This window comes from Balaenoptera acutorostrata, chromosome 5, assembly GCF_949987535.1.
Source record: "Balaenoptera acutorostrata chromosome 5, mBalAcu1.1, whole genome shotgun sequence".
Classification (NCBI taxonomy): Eukaryota; Metazoa; Chordata; class Mammalia; order Artiodactyla; family Balaenopteridae; genus Balaenoptera; species Balaenoptera acutorostrata.
In genome coordinates this window covers 139,529,232-139,542,063 of record NC_080068.1, presented here as the reverse complement: position 1 = coordinate 139,542,063, position 12,832 = coordinate 139,529,232, and the positions used below count along the sequence as shown (strand labels likewise).

The following is a 12,832-nucleotide window of genomic DNA, read 5'->3' as shown; positions in this document are numbered from 1 at the left end:
CAACAAAAACACCTAATGTTAACATTTTGCCATATTTATCTCAAACATGTTTTTTAAGAAATAAAAACTAGATCCCCTATGTGGCTCTCCCTCCTTTCAAGAGAACCACTGTCCTGAACTCTGGACAGTGGTTCTGCACAGTTTATAATTCCCAAACCTATTTTTAAACTTTTACTTTATGTGAATATATCCATAAACCATACTTAGTCTTATCTCACTTAAAAAATTTACGTATAAGAAATATAATACAATGCCATTTAACTTGCTTTTTTTGATCACTACTGTTTTAGAGAGCAATCCTTGATTCACTTAATGCTAGCTTATTTATATTAACTGTATGGCATTTCATTAAATGAATATAGTACAATTTATTTGTTTATGTTACATTTTATTTCCAAATTTCATTATTATAAACAATACTGTGATGAACATTCTTGCACGTCTCTCTGGCAAATGTGTGGGAATGTTTACAGGACATATATGTGTGTGTGTGTGTGTGTGTGTGTGTGTATACATATACACAGACACACATATATGTATATATACACAGGTATATATAGATATCCTAGAGGAATTGCTGGTTTACACACGTTTGATTTTTAGTAAATAAATATTGCCAATTGCCCTCATAATGATTATACCAATTTATACTCCCAAAGACAGTACACCTGAGAGTTCCTGTGCTGTTTTTCTACATCTCTGCCAGCACTGACATTCAGACTTCTAAAATGCTACCAACTAGATGGATGTGAATGATCACATCTTGATTTTGAACCTTTTGACCCCAATCCTTAAAAAATTTTGACTCTTCAGCACTATTATCTTCTACTTCTAGCTTTCTACTACTTCTTGGTCTCTTTGGCTAGCTTCTCTTCCTCTACCCCCTTTTCTCTCGGTATTTGTTAAGTCACCATCTTTTTTTATTTTTTATTTTTTAACATCTTTATTAGAGTATAATTGCTTTACAATGGTCTGTTAGTGTCTGCTTTATAACAAAGTGATTCAGCTATACATATACATATATCCCCATATCTCCTCCCTCTTACCCTCCCTATCCCACCCCTCTAGGTGGTCACAAAGCACCAAGCTGATCTCCCTGTGCTATGCGGCTGCTTCCCACTAGCTAGCTATTTTACATTTGGTAGTGTATATATGTCCATGCCACTCTCTCACTTTGTCCCAGCTTAACCTTCCCCCTCCCTGTGTCCTCAAGTCCATTCTCTACGTCTGTGTCTTTATTCCTGTCCTGCCTCTAGGTTCATCAGACCATTTTTTTTAGATTCCATATATATGTGTTAGCATACGGTATTTGTTCTTCTCTTTCTGACTTACTTCACTCTCTATGACAGTCTCTAGGTCCATCCATGTCTCTACAAATGACCCAGTTTCGTTTCTTTTTATGGCTGAGTAATATTCCATTGTATATATGTGCCACATCTTCTTTATCCATTCATCTGTCGATGGACACTTAGGTTGCTTCCATGTCCTGGCTATTGTAAATAGAGTTGCAATGAACACTGTGGTACATGACTCTCTTTGAATTATAGTTTTCTCAGGGTATATGCCCAGTAGTGGGATTGCTGGGTCGTATGGTTGTTCTATTGTTAGTTTTTTAAGGAACCTCCATACCGTTCTCCATAGTGGCTGTATCAATTTACATTCCCACCAACAGTGCAAGAGGGTTCCCTTTTCTCCACACCCTCTCCAGCATTTATTGTTTGTAGATTTTTTTGATGATGGCCATTCTGACTGGTGTGAGGTGATACCTCACTGTAGTTTTGATTTGCATTTCTCTAATGATTAATGATGTTGAGCATTCTTTCATGTGTTTGTTGGCAATCTGTATATCTCCTTTGGAGAAATGTCTATTTAGGTCTCCTGCCCATTTTGAGATTGGGCTGTTTTTGTGATATTGAGTTGCATGAGCTGCTTGTAAATTTTGGAGGTTAATCCTTTGTCAGTTGCTTCATTTGCAAATATGTTCTCCCATTCTGAGGGTTGTCTTTTCGTCTTGTTTATGGTTTCCTTTAATGTGCAAAAGCTTTTAAGTTTCATTAGGTCCCATTTGTTTATTTTTGTTTTTATTTCCATTTCTCTAGGAGGTGGGTCAAAAAGAATCTTGCTGTGGTTTATGTCATAGAGTGTTCTGCCTATGTTTTCCTCTAAGAGTTTTATAGTGTCTGCCCTTACATTTAGGTCTTTATTCCATTTTGACTTTATTTTTGTGTATGGTGTTAGGGAGTGTTCTAATTTCATTCTTCTACATGTAGCTGTCCAGTTTTCCCAGCACCACTTACTGAAGAGGCTGTGTTTTCTCCATTGTATATTCTTGCCTCCTTTATCAAAAATAAGGTGAACATGGGCTTCCCTGGTGGCGCAGTGGGTGAGAATCTGCCTGCCAATGCAGGGGACACGGGTTCAAGCCCTGGTCTGGGAAGATCCCACATGCCGCGGAGCGACTAGGCCCATGAACCACAATTGCTGAGCCTGCACGTCTGGAGCCTGTGCTCCGCAACAAGAGAGGCCGCGATAGTGAGAGGCCCGCGCACCGCGATGAAGAGTGGCCCCCACTTGCTGCAACTAGAGAAAGCCCTCGCACAGAAACGAAGACCCAACACAGCCATAAATATAAATAAATAAATAAATAAAATTTAAAAACTGCTAGGTCCACCAGAATCAACCTTTGAAAAAAAAATAAAAAATAAGGTGACCATATGTGCGTGGGTTTATCTCTGGGCTTTCTATCCTGTTCCACTGATCTATATTTCTGTTTTTGTGCCAGTACCATACTGTCTTGATTACTGTAGCTTTGTAGTACAGTCTGAAGTCCAGGAGCCTGATTTCTCCAGCTCCGTTTTTCTTTCTCAAGATTGCTTTGGCTATTGGGAGTATTTTGTGTTTCCATACAAATTGTGAAATTTTTTGTTCTAGTTCTGTGAAAAATGCCATTGGTAGTTTGATAGGGATAGCACTAAATCTGTAGATTGCTTTGGGTAGTATAGTCATTTTCACAATGTTGATTCTTCCAATCCAAGAACATGGTATATCTCTCCATCTGTTTGTATCATCTTTAATTTCTTTCATCAGTGTCTTATAGTTTTCTGCATACAGGTCTTTTGTCTCCTTAGGTAGGTTTATTCCTACGTTTTTGTTTTTTTTTTTTAACATCTTTACTGGAGAATAATTGCTTTACAATGGTGTGTTAGTTTCTGCTTTATAACAAAGTGAATCAGCTATACATACACATATATCCCCATATCTCCTCCCTCTTGTGTCTCCCTCCCACCCTCCCTATCCCACCCCTCTAGGTGGTCACAAAGCACGGAGCTGATCTCCCTGTGCTATGTGACTGCTTCCCACTAGGTATCTATTTTACATTTGGTAGTGTATATATAAGTCCATGACACTCTCTCACTTCTTCCCAGCTTACCCTTCCCCCTCCGCATGTCCTCAAGTCCATTCTCTATGTCTGCGTCTTTATTCCTGTCCTGCCCCTAGGTTCTTCAGAACCATTTTTTATTTTTAGATTCCATACATATGTGTTAGCATACGGTATTTGTTTTTCTCTTTCTGACTTAGCTCACTCTGTCACAGCTCACTCTTTTAAGTCACCTCCCTTCTGAGTTTCAGACCTATATACCTAGCTGCCTACTACACATCTTATGGGACACATGCCTAAAATTCATGTCTGAAAAGACCTCCTTTCCCCTCAATTTCTTCTTCCCAATTCTTGACTGTGTTTAATGATACTGTTAAAGACAGTGTTGCATGCCAAAACCCTGGGCATCACTGCCAGCTTTTACTTCTCCATGCACCGCTCTCTTCCCTCCAACATAGCCAGCTGGTTGAGGTCCTACCTTCTTCACATCTCTTGTATACTTGGCTGTCTTCATAATGAACTGTTGTTGTCCTTACCGCTTCTTACCAGATGTTATATTGATCAGAAGCAAGCACTCTGTTAGATATACCTGGGCTTGAACGAGGATTTTTATCACTTACAAGCTATGTGACCACAGGAAAATTATGATCCTCAAGTTTTCTGTTACGTGGGAATGATACCCACCTCATCATGGTTTCTTCAAGGATTAAATGAGCTAATGGGTACAAAATGCTTACCACATTGCCTGGCACATAGTTAAGAACTCAGTGAGTAACAGCTACTACTCACCAGCTCAGCTTGAGTCTTCTGATTAGCTGTTGTGCCTCCAATATTGCTCCCCATTCCCACCGTCACAGTGCTAGCAGAATTCTCTCAAACACTTATCATCCTTCCCTAATTCTTCAATAACTGACCTTTGCTTACACAAAACCAAATCCAGTCTTTTAGTAAGTCATCTAAGTCTCTCTTCAATCTGAGCCCCAGCCTCATTTCCCAGATTCTGTGAGGATATTTTACATACAGTTCCTGAATACATTATCTTGTTTCATGTATCTGTACCTTTAGGCACATTCTATCTTTTGTCTGTATAGGAAATTCATCTTTATCTTTCCAAACTCAAGGAACATTCTCTGTTAAGCTTTTCCTAGTCCATACAAACAGAAATCAGTACTGACTCTGAGGGGTTTATATATTGCTGCTGCAATCATTTCTTGATTTGCTTGTCTCCTTCACTAGCCTATGAGAACTGTGAGAGCAAGGACTATGTCATATAGTCATATATGTCATATATCCCCAGTATGAAGCATAGTTCCTGGAGCTGGTAGGCATTCACTAAGTACTGAATGAATGGAAGGAAGGACACTGGGACTGGCCTTATTTCATATCTTCTAAATAATTTTAAACAGCAGCATCAAGAAATCTGCTAAGTTCACTGAAGTTTTCATGAATGTCAAAATGATGGAGGTCATTTTCTCTACTGTGTGAAAAGGCAAAATATGTAAAGTGCTAGTACATGTAAAGTAAAACAGTAGTGGGAAAAAAAAAAAGCAAAACTTGAGCTGTTAGTATCTAGGAAAAGATTATAAACTATTTCCTGAGTATGCTGGCCCAATGTACTACAAGAGACAAACAAAGATAATCAAGTAGAACACTGACAAGTAAACAAAAAACATTGTTTTGTAAATACTAATATTTATAATGAATGCTTACTATGTGTCAGGCTTTGTGGTAATCACTTTATATACAGTATGTTACTTAATCCCTCCAACAACTATATGAAGCAGAAATTCTTAGTATCTTTCCTAAGGTACCTGAGCCAGGATTTAAACTTAGTTCTGTCTGGGACTTCCCTGGTGGCGCAGTGGTTAAGAATCCGCCTGCCAATGCAGGAGACACGGGTTCCAGCCCTGGTCCGGGAAGATCCCACATGCCGTGGAGCAACTAAACCTGTGTGCCACAACTACTGAGCCCACCTGCCTAGAGCCCGTGCTCCGCAACAAGAGAAGCCACCACAATGAGTAGCCCCCGCTCGCTGCAACTAGAGAAAGCCCGCGCACAGCAACGAAGACCCAACACAGCCAAATATTAATTAATTAATTAATTAATTTAAAAAAAACCACTTAGTTCTGTCTGATCTAAAAGCTTGTTTTAACTACATCATACTATTGTTGGATCAAGCCACAAAGTGTTTATGCCAGAAATTTGACATTTAGTCACAAGGATCAGAGAAAAGTAACTAAAGCATAAAGTAAGCCTTCCATGTGAAGAGATTAAAACAATTTTGACCTTCCAGTTTGCAAAGGTGAAGGAAAATCATCCATGTCTATAAACTCAAAAATGGCAATGAACAGTATCAACCAGTTTCATTTATCAAAATCTTTAACCAGTCAAGAACAAACTAGATAGACTTGAGGGTTGGTCTATAAAACAATTCCTATTTTGTTAAAGAAAAATACTAGACTGGATAAATTTGGGAGATCTATCCAGAATGTCATCTCATAAACTAGGTTTTAATTTGATACATAATTCTGTAGCACGTAAATCTCCTTTCCAGGTTCTATACCAACAAGCCACATTTTGGTTTGAATTCCGTCTGTCCTGGAATCAGGGTTCCTTTCACATCTGAAATTTGTAATAGCAATTCACTCATTTATAGAAAATGCAGTCCTTTAGGGAGAAAAAAAAACATATGTACTTGATTTGAGATTAGGTATGTATATTAGGAGTATATGAATTTTCAGGGATTAATACCTACCACCTATCCTTATTTAAAAGCCTGCGGGGGCTTCCCTGGTGGCGCAGTGGTTAAGAATCCGCCTGCCAATGCAGGGGACACGGGTTCGAGCCCTGCTCCGGGAAGACCCCACATGCCGCGGAGCAACTAAGCCCGTGCGCCCCAACTACTGAGCCTGCGCTCTAGAGCCCAAGAGCCACAACTACTGAGCCCACGTGCCACAACTACTGAAGCCCGCGTGCCTAGAGTCCGTGCTCCGCAACAAGAGAAGCCACCACGATGAGAAGCACACACACCCGAAGAGTAACCCCTGCTCGCCACAACTAGAGAAAGCCCGCACACAGCAATGAAGACCCAATGCAGCCAAAAATAAATGATAATAAATAAGATTTAAAAAAAAAAAAAAAGCCTGCAGGCTCCGCGCTTTGCTTTGGTGCTCATCCATTGCAAAACTCAAGCATCTAAGGCAATTATTGCTTCAATGGAGCCAAGTTACCATGACATCTAACAAAATGATGTAGAGGTGATTTCTTTCTTTGAATACAAGCATCTCATGTAGTAGAGCAGCAGCATGAGGGATCTTTGTTCCCCAACCAAGGATCGAACCTGTGTCCCCTGCATTGGGAGTGTGGAGTCTTAACCACTGCACTGCCAGGGAAGCCCCAGCAGCATGATTTAAGCAGGGAAAAAGCATGGACTTTGAAAATAACCTGACAGACCTTTTGACAGAAAGTTCAAATACAAATTCTTCCCTTTAATGTAAGACAGGGGAAAGTTAATCTTTTTGCACTTACTTACACAGTTGCTTGCCCTTTGAGCTTTTTGAGGAAAAAACCAAATACTATAAAATATTTTAAACTTCTTCCTCAAAAAAGACAGTATACCTTAGAATCACTGGGGTAGTCTTGAAAGAAAGAGGTAAGGAAAGAAGAAAGGGAGAGAGGGAGAGAAGGAGGATGTGAGGAAGGGAGAAAGGAAGGGAAGGAAAAGACAAGATAAGACCAATGTCCAGGCCTGGCTCCAGATAATTTAAATCAGAACTTTGCAGGTGGGCCTGGGCACTGAGGTTTGTGGCTTTTAAATAGTCCTCCTGGGATTCTAATATACAACCAGGATTAAGTTTATGACTTAAAAAAATTCAACTGCCAATCCTAAGTAGAGAAGATCAATTGTGGACCACAGCTTTGTTGTGATGAACACTGGCTATATATAGGTCAAGTGTCTAGAAATAAGCAGTGCAGATCCCCACCTAGTGTCTCCTTACTTGTAACGATTAAAAGGCAAGATACTAGGCTGCAGAAAATAGAGCCTTACAGGTAAGTGGTTTGTGTGTTACCAGTCCCCTTACACTGTTTGAAAGATGAAGGAAAAACAACTACTGAGTGGCAATCTTTGCAGTAACTTAATTCCACTGGACATGACTGTTACCTGGGTGGTTGGTTGCTAAAGACATGAAGGATGAGTAGATTCACTGCCAACTAAGACCACAATGAACAGGCAACTGAGAAAGTAGAGGATGGTGCTCCGGTCACCTGCTTCCTACAAGGCCAGTCACAACTGTTCCTCTGACAAACTACAGGAAAAAAACAAAAATTAGATGCGAGACATTCATTCAACATAAATAATGGATCTGTGGCATTTTGAGGAAATTCCTGAAGACCAACAGAGAGGGACAAGGGGAAGATAAATGGGAATACTCTAAACCAATAGATAAAAAATCTATGAGCCTTTGCAGGTGACCTGAAAGTTAATAGTACTTTATTGCTATTTTCTACAATCTATAGGGCAATATTAATATTCACAGCAAATTTAACAAGGATTTGAATATCTACTATGTACTGTCCTAATCACTGTACCTTTATACTAAAATGTACCCAGTGTAAATCCTTAAGATTTCATACATCACATTAGAAATGGATTTTCATGAGTCTGAACCAAAGCATTAATCATTTAACTTCACATTGCAATCAGATATTTCTCTAAAATTAAAGCATCCTAGCAGGTCAATGAACAATGCTATGAGATATGGAATGCATCAGCCAACAGTAAGACTACTCGAAGTCAAATAGTTCAAAAGATGAGAGGTGGTTAGCTTAGTTATTCACTATTAATTAAGAAACACAAGAGTTTTAGAACACTTTAGAAAACCCAGTGTCTAGACCAGTTGTGATAAGGCATCAGGCACTAGACAATGGATTTGATAAACTTGCGGATCAAAGCAAACAAGTGGCAGGTTTATCAAAGCTCAGTACTAGGAAACTATGGTAGATTGGAAAGACAGCCATAGAATGGTATGGAGACAGGCTTCGTGGTTGTTAGACAATGCACAGGCAACTAAATATAGAAGGCAAATTTAATTATTAGCTGAAAGCAAGCCATGGGATCCAGAATATATTCCAAAAATCTCTTCCCTCCTATGTTGTTTCTAAAAATTTATACTTATTGAGGCCCAGCTGAGCATTTAGCAACAGCAGAAATCTTTATATCACAGATAGGAAATTTCCCATCATTTTTTCATCACCATCAATTTTTTTTTCAGTTAGGAAGAACTGTATCACTTGTATGAAATAATACAGACCCTTAAAATAGACACCAAAAAATGCATATTAAAAAATGTAAGAACTATATTACAGTCTTGTTAGATTGCCAAGTATCAGCTTTACTTTTGCTACAAGAAGCCTTGAAACAAAATCTGTATTCTGCTTTTGGCACACAGAACCCTACAAAGAGCACTGAGGATTAAAATTCCAAGTTTATCTATAGTTGACAGTTCAGTAAATTCTAATTTAAATAGTACCAATTTTTCTTTCTTCTGGCTAGAATCCCAGGATGGCATCGCTTCAGAGGCCAACTGGATAAACCAAGAGGCTGGAACCCTTAGACCCTCCCTCCTGCAACACACAGCCTCCCTTCCCTTCTGCCCATGTTTACGTCACCCTGAGGGGCGTGTCCTGACGGAGGCGGCAGCGCCAAACAGGCCGCGTGGTTAACCTAGAGAGCGCAACAGGTAATCCTCTGGTTATCAGTGACGGCACTCTTCTCCAGAGCGTCCTGCACACTGCCGACATCCGCCTCGCAGGATGCACTGAAAGCTGCAAGTGCAGCTCAACAGAGAGGAATAACCTTTTCCAGAAATGCTTTATTGCTACAAGTTGTGAGGTCTCCAACCATCAAAATTGGAACAAAACTTAAGGTTTCAGCCCCCCCCACGGGGCAGCACAGACACTTCATGGGGCTGTTTTTAATGCAGGTTTGACAGTGGACCCAGCAAAGTTCAGATGACAGCAGAATGGTATAAAGAAACCTTGCCTGTAATCGAAAGAGGTGGAGCACGAGCTAGAAGAGGAAGACTACCTTCCATCTGAAAGATCAGTCTTCCTTTGAATTCTCTCGGTTAAGAGTAACGTCAAAATTTAAGGCTGGTAGTTACTAAGACAAGGATATACGTTACCTGGTAAGAAAATCCAACACTTCACTTTTAAACTTTTTCCAAACAGATGCTACACATGGCAACTGAAATATTCCTAGAAGTGGTGTAGAAGAGAGACTTCCCTGAATTTATCACAACCTACCTGAATCTAGACCACACTTTTCTGGCCTCTTCTTAAAATCACAGCTTTCGTTTCACAGCTCTAACAGCAATATACCACGGAGTACAGACAACACTGTGAAAAACAAGGGCTTGATGAAACCCACAGAAAAGCTATTCACTAATATCGGGACTACTTTTAGTCATGCTATTAGATCACTTTATTCTTGTGCATAATAAATAGATACAGAAAAATGTTGAAAATGTTATGACTCAACTATCTAATTAAAGCTGAGAAAAACTAACCTAGTCAGATTTTAGTTTTTAAATGAGAAATGACAAGAGTAGTAAATATAAAGAAAAACAAAAAGAACTTTACTTCTCCTATGTTAATACAGGTCAAGGGACCCTTTCTTCTCAAAAGGGTTGATAACACCAGTTCTTAGCAATAGAGATAAGGCACTTGTTTAGATTACAACATCACTGCATTTTCTTCCCACTTTTTTTTTTCTAACCCTGTTTTCCCCACAGTATCATTTTGGAATAGAGTGAACGAGGCAAATGTGTGATGACCCAGTTGATACTACCCAGAGCAAGACAGTACAGTACAATGTTTCAGGGGGGATGTCTGGACATAAAATGAACCCTTGTCAATGTCCTCTGACACCAGACAATGTATCCACTATCAAGTAAACCTGAAAGAAAATAAAATATTTATTTAATAGTTCCAGTAAAATTGGGTTGGAATACAATATACAGGTTAGGAATTTAGCTCCTCATGGGTGGCATCTGCATCAAGAGTTCTTAGTACTTAGGAATATTCATTCTAAGACAATCTACATCATTTGAACATCGTCAGGACAAATATATGAATTTCATTTCCATATACAGTAGCGTTTCAACATAAGTCACACATACGTCCCCACCGCGTGGCTGGTGCCTCCTCCCAACACCTCGTTAGCGGCAGAGGGAGCGCTAATGTTCCCTCCACCGACAACAAGAGCTTCAGTTGCCGTTCACAGGAGAAGCTGGAAAAGGTTTTGTTTTGTTTTGCCATCTGTTAAGATGTTCCTGAGACAGGGCCAGTTAATAAAACATAACAAAGCACTGGAGTTCAGTCTGTACTTGTCTTTACATCACTAAATCGTTAGACTGGGATGTGGAATGCAGGTCATGTACTATGAAATGTTGAGTTTAGCACACCTGTTCAATCAGTAAAAGGATCAGGTCTCCTGAAAATTCCCTTTAGAATATACTTTCTATAAACTAAAAGTACCACAAAAGGTCAGTTATATATACAATCGATTCATTGTACTTAATCTCCTTATTTGCTGAGATCTTGCAAATGCAACGAGAGTGCTGAGCCTCTGGCCATAGTTCTCAGTGTACAGGTTTAACATTTCAAGGCTCACTTTCTCAATCAAAATAGCAGTTCTCAGTTTTCCTTTCAAATTACTAATTATATTCATAGTACCTGCTGCCATCCTAGCCCTCAATGAAATCTTAATGCAGGAACAGCACTACACTCGCATTATGTAATTTTTTTGACACCAACACTAAGCCCAATCTAAAAAGCTCCCCTCTGCACTAGCCTTACAGCACATTACACTGCCTCAGGCTTGCACCTCTGTTTCCACCTGTGTATTTTCACAGAAGCCCAACACATATTAGTTGAAATATTCACACAACTGTTTTTCAAAACAATTTATTGCATCATATTTGGTACCTTATGTTTGACAACAAAAAGGAAATTACATCTGTAACTGCAGGAAAAAGAAGCTGGTCTGTTATTGAAAAAAAAAAATCTTGGGCCCTTTAAAAATTACAAAGTCTTGGGCTTGCCTGAAACAACTGAGCAAGAAATATATTCTTAGAAATGTAGGGCTTCAAGTATTACAAACCTGTGACACTGTGGAAAAATTCCAGAGGTATCTAAACTGCAGCACTTTTTTTTCTGCATGTCGTGAACAAGGCCTGCTGAGGTTTTTAACTGTTAGTCTCTTGATCGGTCACAGAATGGTAGTCAGGAGTTCTGCTCTTTAACTCCAAGCCATGGTAGGTTGTCTTTTTTCACTCTTGGGTGAAAAAGTTCATGCTTGCTAATCAGTTGGTGCCACGTCACAGTGCACTTGGTTCTTGCATTACAGTTTTAACAAGTTTGGCCAAAACAATGCTGAAAGGTTTGCATTGTTATTTTAGTTCTTCAAGTTTTAGTTAGAATTGAGATTGTTCCAACTGGTTCCTCCAGTTAAAAACTGTGGTACAAGAACACCAAACTGATCATGTACAGTGAATTTTGGAAACACAACAGGCGTACTGAACACCCTCTAGGTTTCTTACAATTCTGCTTGGTATCTCTATGTCCCAGCTTCTACAGCATCAAGCACCTGTTGCAGGCTTCTCTGTAAATGGCGATTCACACTGCATACTTCCTATGGTCAGAATCAACCTTGTAACAAAATCAGTCAGACGCTAAAGCCCCAACACCTCTTTGTGCTCAGTGAAAGAATCCAGTGCTACAAAACAGCATCTCTGCTGTCTGAGATATAGTGAAATCTCACAAGACAGATTTAAAGTAATATTTCTGCCACACACCTGCTTTGTTAGCTGTAACAGCCTCCAGATTTTATATAAATTAGTTTAAAAACATGGGTGGGTAGGTAGGAATAGGATAAGGTATCTTTTTTTAACCCCTCAATTTTAGCAGCTTTTAATTTTTTAAGAAACTGAACCTATATCCTGTAATATGTTAGATATTTTATATATACTTTTCAGCAGGATAAAAAACGTAAAACACTATTTGAAGGCAAGAACATTTACTCTTCTCATTGTGTGTAAGTTAGAGCAATGCAGCAGGTGCGTGACAAAAATATTATACACTAGATATGGTCCAAAGTCATTCCATTTGCTTGTTTAATGATGTTCAAATTTCATTGGCCAGTTCTTCAGTTTCTGCAGAACTATCTCCGTTAACTGTGATCTTCATATCCTCTTCATATCCAGGAGGCATGAAAGCCAAAGCGTAAGGGAAAAGCTTATGACAATTTGCTCTGTAAACTTCAGCAGCTTCTTTACAGTCTCCTAGGCTACCATCACACAAGGCTTCTAATACCTCCATACATGTCTAAAGAAAGAAAAAAGGTCATGTTATAACTTGTCAAAAAAAAAAGAGAGAGAGAGAGATTTTACT

At 39.2% G+C, this 12,832-nt stretch overlaps 1 protein-coding gene and 1 long non-coding RNA gene across 4 annotated transcripts in view; one reads left to right on the top strand and one right to left on the bottom strand.

Annotated features, from left to right (window-relative positions):
- The window catches only part of LOC102999224 (uncharacterized), a 51,654-nt gene extending 42,036 nt beyond the window's left edge, over positions 1-9,618 (top strand). For both annotated transcript variants that reach the window (XR_009008479.1, XR_450166.2), the window contains one exon: positions 8,934-9,618. This is a non-coding gene — a long non-coding RNA (uncharacterized LOC102999224). The remainder of the gene's footprint in view (positions 1-8,933) is intronic.
- A 714-nt stretch (positions 9,619-10,332) lies between these two features.
- The window catches only part of NAA15 (N-alpha-acetyltransferase 15, NatA auxiliary subunit), a 76,734-nt gene continuing 74,234 nt past the window's right edge, over positions 10,333-12,832 (bottom strand). For both annotated transcript variants that reach the window (XM_007172336.3, XM_028164001.2), the window contains exon 20: positions 10,333-12,766. In XM_007172336.3, the coding sequence (XP_007172398.3) occupies positions 12,566-12,766 (201 nt within the window). In that variant the 3' untranslated portion in view covers positions 10,333-12,565. The remainder of the gene's footprint in view (positions 12,767-12,832) is intronic.